The sequence below is a fragment of the Numenius arquata genome, chromosome 11 (genome assembly GCF_964106895.1).
Source record: "Numenius arquata chromosome 11, bNumArq3.hap1.1, whole genome shotgun sequence".
Taxonomy (NCBI): Eukaryota; Metazoa; Chordata; class Aves; order Charadriiformes; family Scolopacidae; genus Numenius; species Numenius arquata.
Window position 1 is genome coordinate 15,352,096 of NC_133586.1, and position 27,599 is coordinate 15,379,694.

Here is a 27,599-nt window from a genome sequence, read left to right on the forward strand (position 1 = left end):
AACTTATTCTATCATTCTAACAGACAGTAATATGGGTGAAATGGTCTAAGGAGTGTGGGGAGTCTCCCATCATTGTCTGTCTGCTCTGTCCCCCCTTACCTCGCCGCCTTTTTTCCTTGTTTAGAAAGATAAGGTAATTTTGTGTTTGACCTATGACAGACCTGCGTGTTGCCCTTATGGAGGATGTTGGTGCTGTTGCACCAGAGAAAATCAGGTTGCTGGATGCATTTATTATCGATTGTGTTAGAAAAAATTTGGTTATTGAAGAAGCTGCTATTCATTTTAGTTATTGGTCATAATGCCAGTGGATTTATTGTTCTCTTACCTTCATTTTTGCAAGGTTCTTCCTGATCCTTGTGCTCAGTAGACCCAGCCAGGTTTTGGCTCTGTAGTCTTTCCTGTAGGAGCCATTGACAAATATGTAGATTCATTGACTGAAAATACTCTTTTCAGAACAAAATGCTTGTTTATTTCTGGAAACGTATGTGATCACATAATCCATAATCTTTTAAATTAGCTGGGACACCTTGATATGGCTATTGCCCAGAGCCTCTTGTCTAATCTCAGTCACTGACTCACCACCACGTTCCTGGGTGAAGTCGGTCTCTTTGGGTCTGTCCGGCTGTCTCTGCCTGTCTCTGTGTCTTGCTTTCTCTCTCCGCTTCCACCCCCCTTGAGTTTTTTTCCCCTCTTGGTTGTCTTTAGAGCTCTCAGATTAGTTTGGAGAGAGATAATCCAAAATAAAGTGGATTTCATCAGTAGATCCGCTGTTGTTCGTTTACACATTAGTCATTTCGATGACTGTTGCCTGAATCATAGGATCCTAGCCAAATTTAGCTTGGAAGGGACCTCAGTATTCCTGAGTTGTAAACAACTAATATTTGTTAGCTAAGCTCAGCCAAACTATAAAACTCGAGAAATCAGAAGCAGCATTCATTAAATTTAATCTTTTGGTCTGTAGCCATGTCAAACTGAAGTCAACCATCCATTTTAGTGGAATTTGAATGTCTTAAGTTTAAAGGAGATCATTGAGCTATACTGTAAGTTGCTAAAACACAAATACCCACTTACTGATCTGGCAGCTTCATTATGACCCATGACTGGGTCTGATTTTGGTTTATTCCCAGGCACTTGTGTAGGAGAGGGCTTGAGGATAAGGGAGGAGAAACAAAGGAAAGAAGCCTGTTTTCTCTTGTTTAGAGGTCTTGAGCAAATAAAATGCTATGGAGTAGTAGTTATTCCATGAAGCCAATAAATGCATGGGAACATTGTGTGCCATGTAGTTACAGTGTCTCCCTCATTTTTCCAATTTGACCCTGAAGTGGAAGTAGGATGTTGTGCTTGTTTGATAACAAAACCAAAAAACCTACAACTTGAGTGGGTCAGGAGGACAGTTTTGCTGATGTATGGACAAATCCTGGTGTGACTTCAGGAAATAATTACTAAGGGACGATAGTTTTATGCTTTCGAAGTGGAAGCGAAAGGGAGAGGATGAATCCTGCAGAAGCCCTGGAACCAGTGCAATGAAAAGGGGTAGGAACAGTGAACCAGGGAGGCTTTTTGGCTTGTTCTTCGGTGAGTTCTGTGATTAACTTAACCCAAAATGGCAGCATTTTAATGGTTGTTGAAAGACAGAATTTTAGGAGGTTAATTACCATTTTAGTTTGTAAAATGGGACATAAGCTCATTGTGTCGTTCCTTCCCTTACGGTTTGGTAGCATAAGCATGCCTAATAAGGAGTGTGTTTTCTCTGATTTTCCATTTTGTCTTCTGGGTCTTCTAGAACAATACATTCTGTAAGATAATTTTCAGGTGTCCTGTATACAACTATATATGATTTTGTAAATAGTCTGATTTTTAATTGGTTTGGCTGTGTTAGCATACTTGTGCATGGAAGATCCTTCTGATACAGATAAAGTCTAAATCACTTGGACACTTGTGGCATCTTACCCAGAAGATTTTTTGATTTTTTTTTTTTAATTGATGAACCTAATTTATTGAAATATTAGAAAACATCACTCTAATCCAATGAAATGTGTGGAAAATGAATAAAATGTTAGAGCACTCAGTGTTGAGAGTGACTTTGCCTACTCAGTTAAATTGTAGTGCTAATTAGTCATAGTCTTTCAGCTGCATTTCATGACAGGTATTATTGGTAGACAATACTTGTTGCTTTTATTTGTACATGTATCTGTCTTTCTGATCACAAACATGCAGTGAGACTGAAATCCAGGGAGACGCCTCTTGCTGAATGAACAGTGAGAATATTACAGAATGCTGTAAGGGAAGGGTTAGCCACTTTTAGCCTTTATTGGGGCTATAACAATACAGAAAGAAACGTTTTTGTCTTCCTTTGGGAAGGTTAAAGATTGGTTTTGTAGTAGCTTTATAAGAGGTTGGAACAAACAAGTTGGATTTGAGTTTACAGTTATGGCATCTAATCATCTTCAAAACCAGTTTTCTTTCTGTAAACAGAAAAATGCCCCAAGCGGTCAGCAGTCCCTTCAGAATAAGGGTGCTCAGAACAGAAAATAGGTTTGTCAAGTAACTCCTATTTTGCAGACTTTTTGCCAGTTATTTGCGAAATACTCCCACTGTGCACTCTGCATGCTAATCCATCGGCACATTGGCTGGGGAGCAAAGGTGGCGGAAGTGGGGATGTGGACTCAGCATGGAGCGTCTCCTTCCAGCCTGGCTGTGTCAAGCCTGCCCTGCCGGTGACAGTAGGTAGCAGTCCTCCAAAGGGCTGTGGAAGCCCACCTGTGGTCCAAAGAATGACATCGCCAGCCTGCTCCAGTAGAGTCAGGTCAGAGTATGTGTCCTCAAATAGCTCTTCCCAAGAGGCAGAATAGCTTTTGGCATAACTAATTAGCTCCTGCCTCTGCTTGCAGCCTGTATCAATCTACCTGCTGTCAAGTGAGGCCCCTTTCAGAGAGTTGTCTTCAAAATTGCTGTGAACTGAAAGTTCCTTCCTTTCTCAGAAAGAAAGAATGAAATTTGGCAGTATATATTGAGTCTTCTTTAAAACATAGATTTGAAAAGGGGCTCTGATAGAAATTTTTATATATCACTTCCACCACCTTCTGTTGCCATTGCCATGAGGGATGAGTTCAGATGCCAGCTGATGGTATTTTCTCTATGTTACTGAGTCACACAGGTGGGATGTACCTTTTAATAAACTGCTCTTCTTTATTGGTGTTACAGACAGACTTTTTAAGGCTCTCAACTGCATTCTTCCTTAAGCAGTAAGCATATGTTGTCAATTTGCACTATCATATTTGTAAAATACTTTTTTTTTTTTAAAGCATTGATTGTACAACTAGAAGCTTCCAGTAGCTTTTCAGAAGCTATTGGAAGCTTCTGAAGTTTTCATCTATGATTGATTACAGCTCTTCCCAGTAGAGCTCTATGCTGTTTATTATGTAAGTTAACCATACAGATGTAAAAGCAAGGAATGGTATCAGAAATGCAATTTTATTTGAAGTACAGCTTAAATGTGGAGAATGCTCTGAATTAACTCTGTGTAATTTAAATCATTGTTCTTAGCGCTCTTCTGATTTTGCTTAATTTGCTTTTGTGAAGTGCAAAAGAGGTTTGTTAAATCAAAGCTGTGTGTGTTTGTGGTTATTTTGTATTCATTTAGTGTGGGTGAGTTTTATATGTGGGAATCAGCCCAGGGTTTCTAATTCCAAACTCTGCTGCTTGATCTAATAATCCATAACTCATTATTAGGACCCTGAATAACTGGTGTCAAGGATGGTGGCCAAGTTAAGACCTCTTTGCATAGGTCCACTGTAGATGAAGGCTGAGAGCGATTACACTTTGCATAAGGGTAAATTCTGTAATGCATGGCAAAGAATGAAATGCCTGATGTGATTAATTTTAGTTAGGAATTGAATTCAAGTACAGAAAAAACAATTCTATTTAAAATACTTTCATATGCCTTTAGTACATTTCCTCCTCCACCCCCCCATCCACCCTATAGTAAATGTTCTGTTTTCTATGGCTTTAGTGTTGTGAAGGACTTCTTGCAATGTTCTTCAGTTAGATAAAGTAGTTGATTTTTCTAGTGGTGTAGAAATATAACTTTGCTGTGGTAATTGGATGGAAGTGTGTTCTGGGAAACTGAGAGTGTATCTGAAAAGAAGATGATGTGTAAAGGATTATTTGAAGGCATTCTGACAGTAGAAGGGAGAACATTCCTTTCTGTGTAAACTTTCCACCCACATCTCCGGTTCCTCTGTTTTGAGGGGAAATACGCAATATTAACTTGGGGAGGAATATTATTAATCCTGTGCATTAGGTAGACTGTGGTGCATGATGTGTAACTGAGTGTGAAATGAGTCTTACCCCGTTACGTTTTCAGTTGTTTTATTATTTACTTTGTAAGTGAAGATCTCTTGAAGATTTCAGTTTCCAGGGCTCATCTAGGCACCACTTTCTGAATGTCTGAGATAAAAATTATCTTTTATCACTGATAGTGTCCTCCTTAGTTTCTAATAATATAATAAAATATAATAATATAATAAAATATATAAATATAAAATATAAAAATATAATAAAATATAGTGGAGGTATTGTCTTAGGGAAAAAGGCTTTAAAAAAACCCCACACTAATGAGTGCAAGCCAAGAGCCAAATAGGAAGCTACCTTCTTGGGAGCTTTATTTTTTTTTGGTCCTCTATTTGCAAATTTTTGTTTCTGTTCAGCAGATTTAATTTCTTTTTGTTTCATTTCAGCATAAAAATAAACCACATGTGGTGACCTTAGCTAGGAGCCACTCTGTTTCCTCGGCAGCTGCTGCTACACACTGCTTGTCTGACAGACAGGGCTAGGTCATGGTTACCAGAGGACACCCTTGTGGTCATAACCAAGTTGTAAATGTCACTAAGATTGTTTCTGGATGCCTATCACATGTGTATCGCTGATTCTGAAGTAGATAAAGTCAGCCAAAGATTCATGTGGGAGTTGGGACTCCCAGAAGATTACTTTTAAAGCCGAATAGCAGCAAGAGTTGTGACGTGCATCCATAAGCAGCAGCAATGATTTGACAGTTCTTTAGCCCTTTGGTAGAACTGACAGCACGCCTGCAAAGATCATCAGGCCTGTTTCAGCCCCATTAATGTTGTCTTGAATGCGAGCCTGCGGTCTGAAAAAATGATAAATGTTTGGTGATTGATGATTTTATAGTCCCAGGGCACTTGAGATTGTTTCTGGTAGCTGTGAACAATTTCTCCCCCTCCCTTAATTAGGCCTGAGCTTTTGGGTTCTCTCTACCAGGCTTAGAGAAGTGAAGAAGCGGGAATTGTAAGGTTTACAGAATGTTTTTCAAAACTTTGGCTACAAAGTAGGTGCAATTTTGAGTGCCAGATCTGTTATGTTTTGGTACAGAAGAAGTGATTCAGTGCACATCTGATCAGTCTGAATGGCAAATACCATGTTTGTACCTTTTCATACATTCTACAACGTACAAAAGAGAATTTTAAGTAATTGGGTTAATTAAATAATATGTGCATCTTAGGGCTTCTGTGTTTTCTGTCTCTCTGCTTTGGCTCAGGCTTCTAATGAGGCAGTGTTTCCCCACTGGATAAGGGTCACTCCAAGCCTGCTACACTGGCTGTACTAATGCTGGAAAAGGAAAATCCGTATTTCAGTTTGAGTGCTTGTTTGCAAATCGGGTGACAAAGTTGTTTGTTTAATCACTATTTGGAAGTAAATCTTTTGTCAGCTATGCTGTTTTAGTAATGTGATAGTGTCAAAATGCCTATTAATCTGTAACATTAATAGCAGGCTGCAAGGGGAAATGGAATTCCTTCTTCTCATTTGCACTAACATTTTTTCCTAATATCTGGCTCTTCCTAACCTTTTTTACTGTGTTGTTTTATTAATGCAAACAGAAATCTTAGGGAAAAAAAAAATTATCAGTTGCAACTTCTTCAGACTAATTTTATTTTCTGGGGTTAGCAACTTAACATTAAGAGGATTCAAATATCAAAATATCCCAGTATTATCCAATTTTTAGAAATATTGTCCATGAGGACACAGCTTATAAAGAAATACGTGGTTTCTTTTTGATGGGGGAGAAAAAAAAAAAAGGGGGAGAAAGTAAAATGTGGGCAGGGAGTAATTTCTGTGAGATAGACCCAAAAGCCAACTTTTGTGATTAATGACCAATTGTGACTCTGCACATTTAATTAGGAAAGTGTCATTACACTCAATTAGCAGGGCTGCCAAATAATCTGTTTAATACTCTGGTCTTTTTTTTCTCTAGGGTTTTGCAGACAGTCCTCATTACAGTGATCACTTGAATGACAGTCGATTAGGGCCCCATGAAGGATTGTCCCCGACACCTTTCATGAACTCAAATCTGATGGGTAAGTAGGTAATTCTTTGCGAGTATCCCCTCAAAGCCTCTTTGGTCAGAAAGAGACATTTTTCATTCCCTTGTCTCGGCCTGACATGTCAAGCATCTGGAAGTTGCTCTGTTTCTTATAGCAGCACTGACTCTCCTACTGAAATCTTTTTATGTTGAGCAAATTCCTCATAAAGGCCATTGTCCAGGACTTTTTAGAAGAAGGAACCTAGAAAGCTGATATATTTTTATTTGATTTTTACATTTCTCTTTAAAATCCTAAATTATTTTAAATCAGAATTTCCCTTTACTTTTGCTGAGAAGACATCTATAGCAATTCTTAATTTGTGCATTTTAAAAAAAATTACTATATTTCTAACACTATTGATTCCTGAACTACCTACCGATTTACTTTAGGCTTTTCCTCACTAATTTGAGGGCTTGCCTCTTATTTTTAATTTTCTAATTTCTTCGATATTTGTTGTATTGGAAACATTGGCACTTCTAAGAAGTAGAGACAAACTCCTATTTTGCTAGGTAATTGTTGTTACTGCTTCCAGGCCTGTGGGTGTGCAACATTTTCTGCTTATGAAACTGGAAAAACAAGCAAGCAAAATGTGAATTATATTGTGGGCTTAGGTATTGAAAGCTTTTTCTTCATTGCCTGTGCTTTTGTGTTACCTGAAACATGTTAATGAATTGATGACTTTGTTTGAAACTCTTCTCCCTATTCCAGTTTGGAACATAACAATGTTTATTTCAAAATATTTATTGTTTGGCAATACATGGTCTTTTTTTTTTTTTTTCCTTGTGTCTTAAACTTAGGGATGACTCTGAATATTTTTTCTGAATTTGTCCAATTGGCATTGTTTCACTTATGTATTCTGTGTGTTGTAGACATGACCTATTTTGTGATCTCAGTATTGTCCTTTTAAGACATAGCCATGGTAATCTAAGTGGATTACCTAAATCCAAATCCTGGTGGTCTGCAATTTCTTTTGGAAATCTTTCTACTTTGCTCAGTCTTTGTTTACTACTTAAATTTTCTCTGAAACAGAGACAGACAAAGCACAGCTATTGCTGAAACCAGAATTTTGTTTAAACCTTCATATATGAACCTGAAAATATGTAATTTTAAAATGGCCATCTCTGTAGACTTTGTGTAGAGAGAGTACGTGTCAATTGGTCAATGATACTTATATCTGAAGATAGTAAAGCTAAAATGTAGTTTCTCTTAGTTTTTTTGACAGAGCTTCCCCCTAATATTGTCTCAAATATATTGTCTTTTTTAAGTACAGGACACTTAAAAAAGACTTCAAGTTACTTCAGTTGCTTCTCTAGTATTTTGATCAGTAGCACGTATAGAATGGCTCTAGGCTTTGTAGCTGATTCTGATTTTATTTTACAAAAATATATAGCAAAGTTTGAGGTGTGGTTTGCTGTTTTTTTTTTTTTTTTTAAATTTGTATTACCAAAGACAAACTACTTGGTCTTGGTTTTATTTTGAGCCATCCAATTTCTAAATAATATATGCCTTTAAATATATGAAGAAAATAATTGGTGAAACTATCTTCTTAGTTTTTCAGTTTTATTGAAGAGATGGCTAGGTGATTCCATTAGACGTGATAGAATTACATCATTAATACAGATGTGAGAAGATGCCTCCATTGAGATTGTTTTGTAGAGAGAATTAATGAATTAGAAGATGTGTATGTGTCAGTCAGCTGAAGCAGCTGTGAACTGAAATAGTTTTGTAATGCTTTATGGCCAACAGTTCTTCTGGATTTTGTTTTGTTGGACCAATAGTACTTCCTTTCCTTCTCTATGCAGCAAAGATGTATAGAAAGCTTTCAGTATATATCTCTAAGAAATGTACACATCAAAACTCTAAAAGTACGCTTTTAAAAGTATTCCACCTGTGTTTTTTCGCTTGTCAGAACAAAAAATTATATTCATTTTACTTATGTTATAGTATAGGATGCAGCTTTGTGTATCATACTTTCACATCATTAATTTTTGCAGCATATCTTAAGTTGATGCTGAAAGTTTGGAGAGAGGAATGATAAAAGCTACATAAAAACATTGAGGAGTAGTTTTCTGTGTAGTACTGCTATCTGGGTTTATGTTTTTTTGTCTATTATTGAAAAGCAAAATGAGATATCTTTTTAAGTTTTTTAGACAAAAAAAAAATCTTACACATTGTGGACGCATTCCCATAAACGGAGTGAAAACATCCCTCTTATTAGTTACTGTAGATGATATTTAATGCATTGGTTGACTATTCTGTGATCTTCAGAGGTTAAAAGGAGATGGAGGCTCAGAACATGGACTTGATGAGCTTATTGGAAATATCTCACTAGGCTAATAGGAGTGATGGAGCGTCTAGGGTTCCATGCTGAAAAGCTGAGAAACACTTCTCTTCCCAACATTTTATCATGGCTGAAATACATCTCTGAAATAGTTAAAAACTATTTAAAAAAAAAAAAAAAAAGAAAAGAAAAAGAGCAACAACATATTTCACCATTGCTGTCAACTCTTAAGAGCACCATTAAAAGAAAGAATTGTGTGTCAAGGGGATGTTGTTATTTTGTGTATTATGTTCAGCCGTAAGCATATTTGCCTGAAGAGATAGCGGATTATAAAGTGCCACTGTCTTTCATGATGGAGCTCTCAAACATTTTAATGATCTTGTACATTGCAAAAGAGAGAAATTTTGTCTAACAAGAGTTGATAATGATTCAATAATGAACAATTTGCCACAGAAAGATGCATTTCCATATTCATTTAGATATTTTTTGAAGTGTTTTGCAGAGGAAGTAAAGCTATTATGTTGGATTGGTTAGTGTTCTTCACTAATGAATTCCAGAATTATCCTGTTGATTTGTTAGTGTAAAAAAAAAAAAAAGGGCCATTGCTTGTATTTTAAGTAAAACCACTGAATCCTCTTGGCACCAGCATAGTCTGTCAGTATCCATAGAGATAGGTAGGAAATCGGGCTAAGATATATTAGTGGTATTGTAGCTCCATTTAGACTTGATAAGTTTGCTTATTCAATGTTTTTCTGTTTTAATTACATTCTAGAAAACAATTCACAAGGATACCAGATTCATTTCTCTGTAGTTATGCTGCGTTTTAGTACTTTGCATTTGCAAGGAAAGGTCAGTTTTTGCTAGGACCCTTCAAGCATGTGTTATTGTATCATCTCCTATACTGTTCCCTGAACTTTATTCTACTGAGCTTTTCTACTTCTGCTTATTGGGAAGAAAGGAAGGAGATCATTCCCGAGTGTAGATTAAAGGGGTTTTTGTTGATTCTTCTTGGAAACTTGAAGTGGATGACTTAATTTCTTTTGTGTGTCTGTCTGTCCACAAGAGGAAGAAAGGATAAAAACAAAACTTGTGTTCTCCATGTTCGTCATCTGTGTACTACACAGTTCCACAGGCCTGTACATGATAAAAAGTCATTAAACAATTTAGTCAATAGTGGATGAAAAGGTGGTGGTTGAATTATAAACTTGCCACGTTGAAATCAGTCCCTTGAAGCAGAAAGAGATCATTCTTCTAAGTTTTCTTTTAAGTATGCTTCCTTGTTTTCTCATTATTTCTTTAACTTGTTGCTTTACAGTTTAATTGGGTTAAATTTTAGAGCTCTGGGTGTTCCCGGGCTAGCCGCAGGGTTTGAAGACCTGTCAACCAAGAACTGGAAGCTGTCATCATCTGAAACTCTGTGTAGGAATGGAAGATTTTAGATCATTTGCGTCTTCCCGACCTTACCGACTCTAGTGGCCCAGCCGCAGGGTTGTAGTTACTAGGTTATTTCATATCATCTGGTGATGTTGTAACACTCACCTCTGTTAGTATCCTAGTGAGGTGGTGACTGTGCTCCTCTTCCTAATGAACTAACTCTTGCTTCGTGCTAGGTATGGTCAGGATACTTTCTTATGGCCATCATTAAGAGTATGAAGGACCTGACAGTGCAGGAAAGTCAAAACACATCAGTCAGCAAGGGAGGGAGTAGAAGCTTGTTACAGTGATTAGAACTATAAATGATGCAGATTGTTAATCAAAATATAGTTTCTTATACTGTAACTCTTTATACTGTGAATATAAAGGGTAAGACTGATGTTTGTTCTGACTGAAATAAATAGGTGAAAGAACTAAACATAGTACACTCATGGAAGCAGAGTAATACATGGGTTTTTTTTGCGGTGTGGCTTCCTTTAATGTTGATTGTACTTGGTACACTTGAATCACTCGAGTGCTTTGTCATCAGGCTTCACAAAACTGGGCTTGCAAGTAAATTTTATATATATACACGCCATTTATTTTACCCTCTATTAGCGTTTAACTGTCTTGTACCAATGTAGCAGGTGGTTAATAGGTATACACCAGGTAGGAATGGCTGTGTGGAGCTAAGGGCAGCAGGAGCGGAGAGGTGCTTGATGGGTTGAGGCCAAATTCCATGAATTTTCAAAGGTAGTCTTCTAAGTTACTGTGAAACTAAAGACTCATTCTGTAGATTAATCATACATATGAATGATCAAAATCTGGATTGGGGTGCCTTCTGAGTTTAGAGTTACTGTGCACTTAATTGACTTCATTGCCTGATTGCGTATGTTTGTAAGAACGGCTGTGCTTCTGCCAGTGCATCTTTCAGACTAGTGAAATGACTGTGCCTCATTTTTATTGTAAAATCTATCGTTTGCCTTGTAAGCTAGGCACTCCAGTTGGCTTGGATAGTGTGGTATTTTTAAAGATGAACATTAGGGGCATTTTTTGAAGCAATGTGGTAAATAGCTAAAGCTTCTCTAAGCTTTCTAGTATTGATACAGTTCTTAAACAGGTGATGTAAGCCTTTTAAATCTTAATTTGGGAAAAGTTATTCTCAGTAAAAGGAGAGGCTTTTGAACTTCAAAATACAATTAAAAAAAAGGCATGTATCTGAATTGTTTCTCAGTTAAGAGTCTAACTGCTCTTCAGGAAAACTGCTGGTTTTCTTCCTCAGTAGCACTTCAGTAAAAGAATTTTGAAATCAAAGAGGTAGAGCTTATCATCAAATGACTTGATGACGCTGAAGGCAACAGTAGGAAGCAAGCAAGGGTAAAGAGTTATTAAAATGGCAAATGTAAAGAATGATGCTATTATACTTTTTTGCTAGAAATCTTTTACCTTTTAGGAAGGGAGATGGGAGATGCGTGTAGTGAGTTGGCAGACCTTGTATTTGTCCAAAATAATAGATTTCCTTGAATTGCCTTCTGTAATCATTACTAATTTAACACATGGAATAAAATAGGCATCACAATGGAAACGATCTCGAGAGACATGAGTAATGGCAAGATTGATCTGAAATAATTTATACACAGTTACATCGGTATTAACTTGGAGAATGGTGGGGACAGAGTCTTTTGAATCCTTCAGAGAATTCATTAGAAAGAAAGAGGAAAATGTTAAAAGAAGAAAATTACAAAATAGGGGCACAATAAAGATTATGACAAGTGCTTCAGTTCATCTCATTTTACAGGAGTAGGGCAGTAAGTTGAAAGAAAATTGTAAAAGGAGAGCTAATAAGCTTCACATAGTACATAATTATCTGTCAAATATTATTGTAGGCTAAGAGTTCAGAAAAACTTTTCATAGTAAAAAAGAACCAAGTATAAGATCATCCATGGTTAAAATACTCAGGGGTGCAAGTCTCCTGCTCTAAGACACGGGTCCACCACAAGCCATATATTATGAACTTCTCATGCCAGAAACATTCCTTGAAATTTACTTTACAGTAACTGGCATCATACTGTTTCACAGCATCATGTTTGCGTTTTATCAAATCACTTACTGTTTTGATTATTGAAGATAAAAATATCAAGATGCTGACTCATCTGTATGTAAGACGTCATGGCTACTTTTCCCAAAGTTAGTATTGTGTTGCTTCACCCCAGGAAAGCTTCACGTCTTGTTGCTTCAGATAGGCTTATGTTTTTTTAAAAATGAGGTTTTTCTAAATCGCTGCATATTAGAAATCTGGCAAACAGAAGCATTTAAGTTTCCTTCTAAGAATTTTTATTTTCCTGTTGGGGCATGGTCCATTCCTGCCCCCACTCTTTTCTTTTCTTTTTTTTTTTTTTTTTTTTTTTTGGCTAGCAGTGTGCATGTTCTTTTGTTCTGGGGTGTTTCTGCCTCTGGCTGTGTGCCGGCTGTGGCCCAGCATGTTGGGCTCTCGGCAGCCTGACCTGTAAAACCTGGGCCCTGATCTGCTGCTGCCGGTGTGGAGCCACTGGTCTGCAGGCTGAAGCTTTTCAGAGTCGCAATGTTTTCTATCTGTTGGTACAGTTTCAGATTTATCTTTTTTTTTTTTTTTTTTTTTCCCCAGGTATTACATTAAATAAATTCCGCTCACACCAAAGAATTGCTCTCATCTGCCCTTCATTTTCCTTTTGTGAAAGCTAATGGGTTTCTGGGAAATTAAATTACACAGTCATTTAGTGACAGTGCTAAGTGCGGGGCATTTTTACCCTTGGGTTTTTGCTCACAAGAGTGTGTGTTAAGCTTAGTTTTCCCTTCTGTTTACAGTAATATTTCAATCAAATAGCTTTCCTAACATTTCTTTAAACACAGTAATACCTTAAGGCTTCCTACGAATGCAGCGGGGAGGTGCCGTCCCTTGTAAAGCTGTGCTGTAGCAGGTGTCTGTCCACTGGTGCCCTCTCCCCCTGGGGACCTTTGTCGTCCTCCTAGTTGGCAGCTGTGGCAGAGGGTCCTCCACCAGCCCTCCTCAGGTGGGGCTCAGCTGGGGCTCAGCCAGGTAGGTGCTGCCTGCTCCCTGCCCGCTGCCTGCCTGCCCTCGGCAGTCCCCAGCACGGGAAGGGGAAGGTGCACATCTCCAAATCACTGCTGGAGCCCTTGTCAGATTTAGTCTGCAGTGCTGTGGTTCAAGGAAAATAAAAAAAAACCAAAACCAAAAAGATTTTCTTTCTGGCAAATAAGAAAGTTAAGAAATCTGTCCTTGAAAATTCATCAGACAATGCAATTTAACATGGTACTAAGAAGAGCTGCTGTTACCTTTTCACTGGGTACAACCTTTCCCACCAGTAGCTTCACAGGGGTCTCTGCAAACCTGCAGCATGGCCCACAAGCTGAACTTGCACTTCTGGTGGCCCTGGGCAGCAGCATCGATTGCACGGTGCGCTAATGGGAGAAAAAGCAGGACCTGGTGTTAATCGTGTGGGAGGCATATGAAGCATTGCCTTCTTCAAAAAGGTCTCATTTATGCCTAAACCCAGAATTTTTGCCATATGAAGTACTTTTGAATTGCCAGTCTGGGAATTTAAATATGCAAGTCTGTGGCTTTTAAATTTTGAAGTATTTTAGTTTTGATAAAATTTGTTCTGAGAAGCTTGTTTTTTTAGTTAATGCAGTCTGATACATATGAGTGTTGATTTATTCACAGTGTACTCTGCCTCTGAAAAGGAGAATAAATAGTAATCTGATGAAATTTTTAAGTCGTGCATTTCCTCTTTGTTACAACATGTCAGTTTAGCTGCTGTAGGGTATGTTTATCTGTTACAAGGCTCATCAGTGCGTGAAATGCTGAAAGGGCATATTTCTCTCCTGTGGTTCCTGCCATCCCTGGGCACTTGTAGATGTGTTCCAGTGGATGGGATCAGCTGGGTGAAGCTGGAGGATTTTAAATTTCAGTCTGTCTGAAGGCGCCAAGCTCCTTTCCAGGGAGAAGGGGGAGGGGGGGGGGTGATGCCTTCCCATGCTGGGGACGTAACTTCACCATGAGGCAGTTGCTCAGGGATCTACATAATAACTATTACCCTGTTCAAATAGGAGGCTGTAGAAAGCTCACTGGTGATTAAAAGATAATTTTGTAATTTTTCATGGCTTGTCTTTGTTTTGCAATAAAGATGTTTGCTTATCGCCAGGTGCATAAAAATAATTTACTTAATCTCTATTTCATTCCATTAATTTTTTTTCGTTCTTCGTGTGCAGGTAGCTGGAGCCTGTCAATTGCTAGCAGTCCAGTTTTTAATAAATGCAGCAGCCCGTTTCCAGTGATTAAATTGTGAACTGATCAACCAAAATGGTGTAACTCGGCTGCTTGTGCCAAAACAAGTGGCTTTTGTGATTTGAGGCATTATAGTATTTGCATTAATATGATTTGAAGTTGCTAATAGTTTTCTTTAGAGGCTGTCTTTTAGGGAGTCAAATGTTTGTTGCTGCTGGAAACCTGACTTTGTTTAGATGCACAGACAAGCATCTCCGAAGGGAAAGCAAAACAGAAGAAGCTGAATGAGTAGCCACAGCGTTTTCCCTGGAGTTGTAAGCTGCTGTGGGCGTGCAATGCTTCAGCTATATAGTGGATTAATGGAACAAGTGTCATGGAAAAAAACCCAACAAAATTCTTTTATTTGGCTTTGAAAATAACATCTGGACGCTTTCACTTCCGTCCAGTATTGCACCAAAGTTTTGTTTCTGAAAAGTAGGTGGAGGATTTTAGCGTGATGGAAATGTGCAGAAGACCAGAGAAACAGCAACTCGTTCCGTTAAGCGATGGCAATATTTGCAAAGCTTTCTTCTTCACTGTCTCTTGACGCTTTTGTGAAGGCTAACAGTGCTGCCTTTCAGATGGCTGTTCAGCTTCTGTCACTCTAAAGCATATATGTATATTGGGAAGTAAGCTGAAAATTCTGTGGAGTTTTTTTCTTGGTCATCCAGATGGAGGGTCACTTTGAGAAACAGAAACTTCGTTATCCGTATGTGTCAAGCTTCACCAGGATGATATTTGGTGGAGGGAGGGTGCTGGTTGGTTGGGTTTTTTTGGAAGATGCTTACAGGGGTCCCCTGTCTGAAGATGAAATAGGAGAGAGTTGATATATCACTTTATGTGATGTTGTGTTATTTACAGGATTAGAGATGGTATTTGGGATTACTGCTACCGATTCCTTTAAAGAAAGGAGTAGCCTTAAGTTCAGCGATGAAGTAAAAAAGGTTCATTGAACTGGGAATGGGGAAGAAACACAGTTACTGAAATAAGTTGAGACTGATTTTACAGTTTTTTCTAAAACTGCTGAGGTCTGGCCATAAGCCTTAAAGGTAGTTGGGAACCAAGCACGCTAAAATGTGTAGTGTGTAAATGTAAAATGTGTAAATTCGAATCAGGATTATACAGACCATGTGCAAAATCACTACTATCGTCACAATAACTGTAATGAAATTTTAGTTGACTTAGTGTAATAGCGACCTCTAAAATAAGCCTGATACTTTGGGCACAAGTGCAATACAAATAAGGCATCTTGCAATTTCTTCCTTTTATAGGACAGAGAAAGCAGAAGTCTTGAGAGTAATGTGTGACTTGTTAAATGGTCTCGTAAGCTTCACGGCTGATCCCTGGGGTCTGCATTGCATACCCAAGTGCACGGCTGTATCAAATAAATCCCTATCATGTATAAAAAAAGTTGTGCAGAGATAGGAAAGAGAGTATGTGTACGCTCTTCATCGGGATTTAAGTATGTTCATTCCATCATAGGAGCAAAGTGAAGTTTGCCTTACTATTTTGCTGTGATAAATAACAGTTCTGTTTCTGACTTGATTCATTTCTTTCTTATGACATCATTTATTTGTTTCACATATTGCTAGTCCATTACAAGTTGTCACCTTGGATTTAGTTTATTTATATCTTTATTTGGAGTCTAGAGGTACTTTCCAACTTAAACTACAGGCTGATTGACCTGCTTGAATAGAGATTTACAAAAATTAATTCCTCACAGAACCATATATCTTAAATATGCCATAACTATCTTGTCGCATTGCCTTATGAAATACTGTACAGAATCTTCTAATCATGTCGCCCTAACTTCAAAGTAGTTTTCATAAGCTCATATATGTGTTATACTATAGAAAGCATTTAGCACACCTTAATGTTCTACCTATCAGTCAAAAAATGGTCATTTTTTTGCATATTTCTAAGTTCATTGTCTTTAATTTTAGAGGAGATTTTGTTTCCATGACTATGTGTTGCATTATTATACAGCTTTGAGTTTGAAAGACACTGAAATTGGTACAGATATGCAAGATCAGAAACTGAACTCTTGCTTATTTTCTGGGGTGCAACTCTGACTGACTTTGGGCTGGGAGAAATCCTTTCACCCGCGGTGAATTAAATCTTTCTTCTCAATGATAGGTGAGGAGTTATTTTTTTTCAGCAGTGCTGTGTTCTGAGATGAAAGTTCTGCCAATATATTTTACCATCACTGAAATAATTTTTCTTTACATCTTTTGGGATTGATATTTTTAAGCTTAAGATAAATGTCACTAGCATTGCTAGTGCTTAACATACTACTTTATAAATAACAAAGCTGAGAAAGCCACATGCCACTTTTTTTCAGGTGTCTGAATATATCACTTGTTTGGGTACTTTGTGTTGAGCTGTGGGAGCAGAAGCTGAAGTCACTCGCTCACCTTGCTGCGCTGCCTTGTTCTTACCTGGCATGCTGGGGGCTCAAGGGTCATTTGGTTTGGTGTGATGGCCGAGAGCGGTGGGAGGAGGAGCCATAATTGGCTTCTCTTCCTGGTGCTTGGCTGCATTTCCTTTAATTTTTTTGTTCGCTGCTTTTATTCATCAATGACAATTTATAAACAGTGCGTGTTTCAGAATGATTTCAGCCATGAGTGCCAAACAACTGTATGATTTTGTTCCTTTGTTTGACAGCTATCTGGCACTAAGCCACATGCACAATTTTAATGACTGTTTTTGTCAAGTATATGCATATATTCGTAATTTCATTTATATTTTTGCTATTATATGAGAAATGTATCTTCCTAGAAATGCAGTTCAAAAGGTACACGGTAAAAAAAACCAACTTTCTAAAGCTGTTAAATGAATTGTGTATAAACCTGTTCCTACCAGGACAGGGTAAAGGGAGAGGGGCCAGAAGAGAAATACTGCTGGCGCTTGTTGGTTCTGTGGCACAGTTGCAAACTATGAAAAGGAATATGGTTTGTTGACAGAAGGAGAAAGTCCATGTGTTTCTCCAGTTAGGAGCCATTTTATGTAGGATAGTTTGCTTATGTATACACAATAAAGAAGGGGCTTTCAGCAATATATTTAGAACTGAGTAAAGGTAAAGAACAACTTTTTAAAATACAGAGGATTTTCTGTGTTGCTTTATCCCTTTTATCTACATAGAAGAAAATTTGAAGCACTAATGTCTTGAACTGAAGACTGAGTTCAGCTGGCTCTTTGGTGCTGGGCTGATGTGCTGCAGCATGGAGGAGGGAAGCTGTTCTCCCCGGCTCTGCTTCATGTGCCCCCTCCTCCCCAGCACTGACACAGCTTGGGCTCATGAGAGAGACATAGTGCGAATGCCAGCAAACCCATGTGAAATAAAACACCAAATTGAAAGGCAGTGATTCATCAGGAGAAAATGTTATCCAGGCCCTAGTAACTTTTTTTTTCCTTCTTTTAAGCTCTGCTCTAAAGCATCGTTATTCCCTTGATAAGCAATTTCAACACCACTATTGAACCGAAAGCTATGTTTTTAAAGTTGCCACTGCCCTTCTATCTGATCTCTCTTCTTTTCTTGATGGTACTTTTATGTTGCTCTCTTGTTTGTTAATGCAACACAATTATGTGTCATTGGTCCAATTTATTTCCTTCCGAAATTGGCAAGACATCAGAGGTAGAAAATAACATAAACTGTAATTTACACTAAGATCGTCAGCAGAGTCCTCTGTCCTTGAATCTATAGAGTATAATTTTACTGTAGTTTTACTGTGCAGCTAAACCTGCATTTTTGTCCCTTGAATGCACCCATCTGGATCAGTCCGTGGTTCCACCTGAGCACTTCCATCAGGCTCCCACTCAGCTGCACTTTGGGATTTTTCCTGCCTTTACCTGGCTTGTCTGTCTTCCTTGGTCTGTTGACTTTTTTGACTGTTTTAAGAAAGGCCATTTTTTGTGGTTTTGTGCAGATGTGTTGCTCCTTGTAGAGATATTTTCTTTTTGTTTCCTTCATCTTAAATATAAGGAAAACAAAGTTTTAAATCTCATTACGCTCTGGTTTTACTTACAGTATAGTACTTCTTTGGCTATAACACCTGACTGTTGAAATTCAGAGTGTGTCATTCCCATTTGCTTTGGTTTTTGTGGTTCTTTCCCTGTGCGCCTGTTACTGGCCTGTGTTGTGGGTGGGACACCATGGCAGAGGAGTCTGTTTTCTGTTCAGTGTGGGGCTTTTTGCTTGTTTGTGAGGTGTTTGTACATTCAAATCTGGTATCTTCTAAGTGGTCTTTAAGTGCAAATTCTGACTGGGGTGCTGTGTAGTATGGTAAATATTCTTCACAGGCCAGATGCAAACTGTTTGTTCTCACATTGCAGTGGAGGTGTAGTAATGCATTCTCTGATCCTCTGTTAGAAGAACCAAAAGTTGGGGTGAATGGACAAGAGGATAAGAAAAGCTACTATAGGAAAATATGTTTTAAAGTGGAAAAATAATCATTTATTGGTGGCCAATTTCTAAACAAACCTGCAAGGCTATGGCTTAGTTACATTGGAGGAAGGAATATGAGCCAGATGTTGAAACATCCTTTGTAACATTAGAGTCTGAAAGGGTGAGTTTGAATGCAAAATTAGTAATTATTTGCTTATTTCTATGTTAGGTCAACAGCATGGGTTCAGAAATGCTGTAGGGGAGCTTCATAGTTTTCCACTGCAAAAAGCAAATTCACATAAACATTTTTAGTGTCCAGTATTTTGTTATTTACAACATGTCCTTTTTACTGAAGCTTCTGAGATGTGCGTGGCTGCTTTTCAGAACGCTTGATCCCTTGTAGCGTGTACCATGCTGCTCAAGGCAAGAATCTTTAGATGTCACAGTCATCTTGCCACACATGATGAATCACTTTGCCTGAAGATCTTCTGCCCACAAAGCCTCTGGGGCGCTCTCTTTCCCTAAGGATGTTCTGTTCAACTGGCCATTTGAGCTGGCTCTGCTGTGACCAGCTTAGAAAGTACTAAATCCAAACTTTTTCACATTTTATTTCTGCTTATAAATAACAAAAGGGGTCATATCATATAAATACATATGTAGAGGAGACTGCTGACCAGAAATCAGAAATAAGGCACAAAAAGAACTAGTTAGGCTTTAAAAAGACAATTATAACTTCTTTTATTTGGTCTTTTGGTTTTTTGGGGTTTTTTTAGTTGTTTTTTTTTTTTCTTTTGTAAATCTAATTTGTCACAAGAATCAAGTCAGGTGATTGTAACTGCAGGATACTGTCCAAAATGTGTTTTCCGGTTTGTTTTTTTTTTCTCTTTACTTTCCTTCTTTTTATTGGCTAATTGCTAGTAAGCCAATATGTGTAATGAGTTTCATAGCGTCCCTCATTGTGTCTCTCTTTGGATACGTTCTTTGGTTGTATTGGCCTGTGAGGCAGGATTAGTGGCAGCTGGTAACAAAACCTGAAGTTCCAAGATACTGAGTAGATAGATATCTGGTCAACTGACTCCTTTCAGGGTTCCTTGAATCTGCTGGGGGGAGCCCGGGCAACCACCCTACAAAGAACATTTTAAAAATATATCTTAAAGTTATTAGAACTTAATGCAACTCATGCTTTTTAAATAGCTCAAAATTTGTAGCAGGTAAACTTAAATTCATATCTGGTTGTTCAGTTTTCAGATTCAGTGGTCTAAACCAGTATGCATTGACCATCTTGGTGTGGCAAGATGCATCTTTTCCATTTTTGCAAATTTTATAGAAGTAGTATGTTAGCAATAGGATATAGGAAGTGACAAACTGCAGAAAGTAAATCTTATTTTGAGCTTTCTCTTTTTTCTTAATTATTTATGTTCTTTCCCTCCCTGTCGTTTTGGCAGTATGTATTCCTGTGTCGTGCCCTTCCCGTGTGATCAGTGGGGTCCCTAATGCCCTGTGTTGCCTGGTCAAGCTCTGGAGTCCTGAGGAGGAGGAGGTGACCCTTCGCCTTCTCTACTCCCTCCCCCTGAGAAAATCCACCTGTTCTTTGCAAGCAGACATTTGCAGTGATTTAAAAAGCGGGTAGAAATGTAACTGCAAATTACTAGCTGGCTATATTTCATCTTTTGCCTGTCTACACAGAACCACCTTGTCTAACTTACACTGCCTTTCTCCTTTGTCTCCTGTTGACCCTTTTCAAATATTTGCTTAAATAATCATTGTTGGGAGAGCTGCTCATCTATCTATTTTCTGTTTTGGAAGACAAATCTAAATAAAAAAAAATTCACCCTTTTTCCCCAGAGGATATTGATTTTTTTCTTTTTTTTTTTTTTTTTTAAATATCTATCTTGCAGAAAATATTTTCATTATCAAGAACAGCCTTTAGATATAAAATAGTGTAGGTGTCCTCTCTCTCGTAACTTAAAAATCCTACTTTTTGTTGAGAATGTAAAAGATATCAACTCCTTAAGAACCAACTCAGTAAGTACTGCAAAACCAAAACCCAAAACATTCCTCATAACTTTTTAAAAATAAATTAAAAAAACCCAAACCCTTAACCTCAATGTAATTCTAGCTCTTCTTTGCAATGAGACTTTTAGTGATAGAAGATAAATTCTTGGTCCTTTTCCTGTTTGCTTTTTTTTTTTTTTATTTTTACTTTTATTTCTCATTTAAAATTTTGATAGCTTTTTTACATCTGGGACTTTAACAGCTACTGGAAATTCTTAAATGTATCAGTCAGTGTCACATTGAAAAAAATGTATTGGAATGAAAATTTTATTAAATACCTGAAAGTATAGCATGATTACTTATAAAAATGCTTATTTTGAAGTCAAAGCCAGTTATGCCTGCTCAAGGTTTAATATTAATTTTTATCCAGCTGTGAAGCCCGAATGGAAATCAGACAGCTTGATGCTAACAGCTGATCATAAGGAATCCAGTTAGGCAAAACATAAAATGAATCGTTTTGGTTGACCCTGGATGAAGCTGAGTAATGCCAGTAGAGATGCTTAGACAAAAGGGACCAGTTCAGCCATAGCTTGTATCTAAACTTTAATGCCTTCAATTTAGCTGGGTTTGTATGTTACTGTAGTAGTTAAAGAACATTCTTAGTGGCATTACAGATTTTCTTTGGATCTGAATGCTTAAAAGAATTTCATTTACTAAGGGAAGTGTATACCTAATTTTAACTATTTTTTCAGTTTGCAGTTTTATTTGTGAATGAATTTTGTAAAGCTTTTTTTAATATTAGGCTAATGTGCATGTTTTGCTTATTAGGGTAACATTTGCATTGACTGTCTCAACCATTTTTACTCAAGAAATCACAAAATCCTTTCAGTCTTAGCTATCAGTTGTCATAAGTTCCAACACATTTTTACTTATCTTTATTGTAAATACTGATTTTGCTATATTTGCTATACTATGAGTGCTTCTTGCAGAAATCCTTTTCAGGTTAGCCTTGTAACCAGTTGCTATTGCGCTGATGAGATCAGTTGATTTTTTTATTTATTTTTTTAATAACTGTTTTGTTGGTTAACTTCTAGCTCCCACTTTCCAGAGGGAGCACAAATAGTGGTGCTTGTCTAATTTTTTAGTGAATGAATAAATAAAAGCTACTTCTTATAGAAGAAATTTTACTAATTTATACACTATATACTTGTGAATTATATATAATGTTTTATTGATAACTTTGCTTCTGTACGTTTCAGGGGTAAGAACTGTAGTATAAACAAATCTTCACCGGAGTCCTTTGCCGTAGGAGATTACTCAGGAGTTATGTATTGTAGTATTTATGGATTTAAACTCCTGTTGTCATGGCTCCTTCATTGATTTGAACAAACTGATTAAAATCTGTTACTGTTCTCTTGATAGCCTATGTAGTTTAAATAACAACTGGACCCCTGATACCTGTGCATGCGCTTTTTAGAACTTGTTTTTAGAAGTTTACTTATGTTTGTTGCGGGTGCATTTCATGCTGTGTATGTGGAACTCCCCTTGCTCACAAGCTGTGCCACCTTTTGCCATCCTAGAATACCCTTTCTTTTGAAGTTCTCTGGTAAATCTTACCCCTTGTGTGCTCTAGTTTCCATGTGTTGAGTTGAACCCTCGCTTTCTGTATCTTAGCTGTTTTAGGTATAATTATGTCACAAGCAAGCAGACCCCAACCCTTTCCTACCAAAGTCAGTGGGAAGAGAGGCTCAGCTTTGTCTGAGGACAAGAAGAGGTTTAATGCCTCCTGCCAGACACACGTGTCCTTGGCTTTCACACGTGTAAGGGTTCAGCACAGGGACAGGAGGTGAATTGTTGCCTGATGTTGCCTGATGTTTCCAGGTGAGGGTAAACTTTACTGAGGCTCTTTCATTTTGGATGAGATTTTGTCCAACTCCTCCCAGCCCTTTCCATTGTGAATGTCACCAGCTGTTAGGTTTTTGCCTCTTAAGAGATGTCAAGTTTGTAGTATAGCCATCAGCTTGCCCCATGGTTGCGTAAGAAGTATGCTTAATTCATTACGTGACACTTTTCGTGTCTTTTCAAGAAATTTCAAAATAAAAAAAGCTGAATTTAATCTAAAAACCTGATTTTATTAAAGAAGATATTCTGATCTTAACACTGTAGGTTCCCCAGATACTACAGTAATTAGCGTTCTGTAAGAGTCCAGAATAGAAATGGTCGTCAGACCCTTAATTTAATGATTTATTGATTAATGATTTTTGTATTCTAGTGAGGGAGAACTCTTCCTGATTTGCCGCTGGTCAATATAATTCTGCAAAAGGATGTGAATATTCCTTTGATATTACTCACGTTTGTTCTTTAAGCCTTTTGTGCTCCTCTGTCTAACAACACCAAGTCTGCAGGACTCAGATTTGGCTCTGTGAAAAGGTGAATCATACCAAAACTGAATTGAAAGCAAAATGCAAAAGCTTTTGTGTATTTTTCTGACATCTTTGAGATAGGGAAGGGAGGAAGGCAGGGAAAGAAGATGGTGGTTCAGCAGATGCTAGACTTGCCTGATTTAACTGTATCATTCAGATGTGTCTGCTCTTCATACAATCAATTTAAGAAAAACAAAAGTAAAACGAGGCTCTTGGCTTTGATAACAAATGGTGGAGTCCTACCTACCTGGGCACTTAGAGCACTCTAAACCTGAAAAGTGCATAGTAATCGTTTGTTTAATCTTTTCCATTTCAGTTACAACTCATTTGACTTTTAGCCCCAGGGCATAATGTAATTTCAAGAGAAGATGCGCTCCTTGTCACGTTTGTTTCCCGAGTGTTTTTTTTAACAGTGCAGATACTTAACAGTATAGTGTGATAAGCTCTGGCCAAAATGTCTCTATATCCTTCTGTCCATAATGTTTATTATACTCCTAAATCATCAATAACACAAACATAAATTAACATTTGTAATTCATCTTTTTTGCAAACTGTATTTAAAAGCAGCTAGTGCTGTGATTCAAGCCTGGGTGTGGTGTGATCACATCATGTTATGTCAGTTTTTATCTGCTTGTTTTAAAACTAATCTGTGATGTTTGCTTTTAAAGAAGTAAAATAATTTCTTTCACTGAGAGCATTGGCAAGCATATAGATAATTTTTTTATAGTCGTAATTTTGTTTTTTTCCATTAACGGTGGTCCCGTTTGTTTCAGAATTTTGTCTAACACATCACGGAGTACAGAGGCACATTCTTCCATTGATTTTTATCCCGCTTTGTCCTTTATCTCCGCTTGCCTGCTATTGTTCCAGGCTTGCTTTGCAAAAGGTGCGAGTGTAGTGTACAATTTATTTTGGCAAAATGAAGAATGTTGCCGTTGATCTGGGTCTGAGCCCACTACCCTTCCTGGGGCAGGAGTTCGTAGCTTCAGGTTGTTCCTTCTGGCAGGCTCTGCTCAGATTGCGGCGTGGAGCCGGTGGCTCAGCGCTACCCGGCACTCCATTAATATGCACAACATGACCGGTTTCGGGGGAAGGTTATTAGAATGCTGGTTTGTATCCTCCAGTGAATGAAATGATGTGTGATTATGAAGTCATCAGGCATGGACCAGTAAGGCTCGAGAGAGCCTCCCCCCCAGGTCCTGGGGGTGCCATTGATTGGTGACCATGTGTTTGTGCCCGATAGACTGTGAAATGGTGTGTTGCTACACGGCTGTGCTGCACCTGCGCCCCACCGAGGTGATTGATTGGTTTGGTCATGTGGAATGTTCCCATCTGGTCTGCAGTAATGTGGTTTTTTTTGTTGTTGGTTTTTTTTTTTTCCCTTCCTTCCTCTTCTCTCCCGTTTCCCCTTCATCTGTGGGCTGCCAGCGCAGGCAGCGGCGCAGGCAGCGCGAGTCTTTGCCTGGAGAACAAAGTGGGGCTGCTGCAAGCGCTGCTCTCCTTGTTGAGAAAAGTGCTGTCGTCTCTGGTGTGCTCAGGAGCAGCCTTGGGACAGATAGAATTCTTTTTTTTTTTTTAAAACTAGAGGAGGGCTGGGATACGACAACCAAGCCCCCAAACCTGCGTGTTACTCTGCAGATTTCTTACTGTTTTTACAAAAGCGCTGCGCTATTGTAATTAGATTACCCAAGTAGCAGTGCATGTGGAAGATCTTATTTAACCTCAGAAAAGTAGTAGTTTATTTATTGAAAACTACTGATGTTGCACTTTAAATGCCAAGAAATTATTTTAGTTCCTTTAAAAAATTCTATAGTTACATTGGGCGGTCTTGTTTGATATTTCTTAATCTCACTCCTTTTTCATAATTGATCTATTCATTCCACTTAATGACTAATTACATATCAGAGCACATCATCAGCAGCATTCATCATTGTAGAATGTAATAATCAATGACATTTCAACAAAGGAAAAAATAAATATGCAAATAAGGACTCATTAACATTTGCATGAGCTGTTTGAATAATCACGTTGCTGACAAGGCTGTAATTAACAGAAATTGATGCTGAGTTCAGTATTTGATAGTGTGTTTTCTCAGCGTTTTATTGTTGTCACTGCGGGGGCTGGAATGAAGTTCTGCTCTACTTGTACCTTGACTCAGGCTTGATGTGATGGGTTGTGCCAGGTAGCAGAGGCTTCTGGGAGCCCTTAATTCAGCTGGGACCTACACTTAATGCATAGAAAGATATTTTACTTAAATTACTGTATTGTTAATGAAGGACTGCTAAATTCTTGGTAATTATACAACAACTGAAGGCAAGCCTTCTCTCCAAAGTCAGGAAAACTAAAAATGATTCAATTATTTTTTTTTAATTGAGAATCTTTTACATGAGTCAGGCGCTTTGAAACTATAGGATTTCTTATTTGCATTGAAAATGAAGTATTGATGTTGGATTTTTTGGGTAGGTTTTTTGTTTCTTGTTTATCTGGCACAGTGTATCAGTGTCAGGAGGCTTGAGCTTTATTGTAATTGAAAATCACTTGCTAAGGAAAATGTTGTGTAATTATGAAATGTACAGTCTCTCTGTCTCCCCCCTTCCTTTTTTATTATTGCTAGTTTACTCTCCCCTCCCTCTTTTTTTTTTTTTTTTCCCTCCCCACCCCCCCCACCCCAAGCTTCCTCTTTTTGTCATGGATATCAACTGAAATGCACAAAACACAATAAAGCTGTTTATGTCAGGTTTTTCGGATGACTGTAAGTGCTGATTATAACAAGTTTAAGGAATTTCCTTTGTTGAGTGTGTACCCACGCCATATGGCTCAACATGGAACATTAACTTGACAGGGATAATGGATTGTGGTATATGGAGACAATTTTGCCTGCAGCTTCACTATAACTCATTCTGGTTGGGGATCACAAGTTTATAATATAGGATGCAGCAAACATCCAGATGGATTTACTTTACATAAAAGAGTTGCATTTCTTTTTATTTCCTGCCTGTAATTGGAAAAAAAGACTTTTAAAAAAAGAATTAAAAAGTAGTAAACAAAGAATGGGTCTTATTCGAGGAAGAAAAATCTCAGTGAAACTGTGTATATATGTGGCTGAACTGTTTTGGATACACTGAGGCGTATGTGAAGTGTTGTTACTTACCCGCATGCACAAAATTTTTCAAACAACATTTTTCAAAGTATTTCAGTATACCTCCAGTACTAGAAATATATAATGTTCTAGGACAGTGTGAAAAAAGTATGTGAAACAAATATCTGTTTTTTACTTAATTATAATGACTTTTTAAAATCACAAGCAAAGTGACCAAGTAATTAGCATTCTGATGCTTTGGTAATACTCTGCTGGTACCCTGTTTACTTCTAGAAAAAAAAAACACCTTATACACTTTTTGTAATTAAGGAAGTAAAATACTGCTGAAATAGTTTAATTTGTTTACTTCAGTGGTTGCTCGATATTATGGGAAGTGTCCAAGTGTCTTAGAGTGTAACAGAAATCAGTATAAATCTAATGCTTCCTACTGAATGATCCACGTGCCCAAGGTAAGTCCTAATTTTACAAATACTTCTACATCTAAAGAGACTTTGAGCATACGTAATCTTGTTAAGCACATATGTAGCTGTTTGAAGGATCAGGCCATAAATCCATATTTAGGATTTCAAAATGAGCTACATGAGATGGCTTTAGCATTCCTGTGCGTTTGTGATTGAGTTATACTCCAAATAAAATTGGGTGCTTTATTATCTGAAAAGCAGACATCTTTTATATAGCGGTTTTGGAGATTCATGTAAAACACTAGTTTTTTGAGACTGGAAGTCTTGACCTTCCTTATCCAAAATAGCTGCTGTAATTTTTTTTTCTTTGAACCACTATCACGTGGCTATGAATTTGTCAAATTTTTAAATTAGCTTTTGAGGTAAGTACCTGAGCAGATGGAGAAGATACGGTTCATGGTTGGGGAAGAGGGATACTGGTTGCGATTATAACAGATACTGTTTGTCTGTCCAGTCCCCCTCCCCCATTGCTGACTGCATAGGTTGACATCCCAATTTAGCATCTCTAATCATTATCCAAACTTTCAGAAAGCAAACAGCTAGAAAGCATCTCCTTTTGAGAAGGACGAATAAAAAGGATTGCTAACTATTGACCTATGAAGAATCTCTGTTAGCTTAAGATATGGGGTTTCTTTCAGGTTTTCATGCTGCAAATTATACTTTAAAAAGCTTCTCTGGGTTCATTCATCTTCCCCTCGCATACCAGGCTGTATGTGTGATAATCACAGCCAGGTGGGAATTTACTATGAACTTAAGGATGTTGTTGCTTATATTCTTGCTGTGAAGTTTCGTATTTGCTACCGCCACTGCAGTTGCAAAAAGACAGTCTCAGGAAAAT

The 27,599-nt window shown here is 37.8% G+C and overlaps 1 protein-coding gene across 3 annotated transcripts in view; it reads left to right on the forward strand.

The window, feature by feature from the left end:
* TCF12 (transcription factor 12) overlaps positions 1-27,599 on the forward strand; it is a 167,139-nt gene that overhangs the window by 53,967 nt on the left and 85,573 nt on the right. For all 3 annotated transcript variants that reach the window (XM_074155446.1, XM_074155444.1, XM_074155445.1), the window contains exon 6: positions 6,272-6,374. In XM_074155446.1, the coding sequence (XP_074011547.1) occupies positions 6,272-6,374 (103 nt within the window). The remainder of the gene's footprint in view (positions 1-6,271; positions 6,375-27,599) is intronic.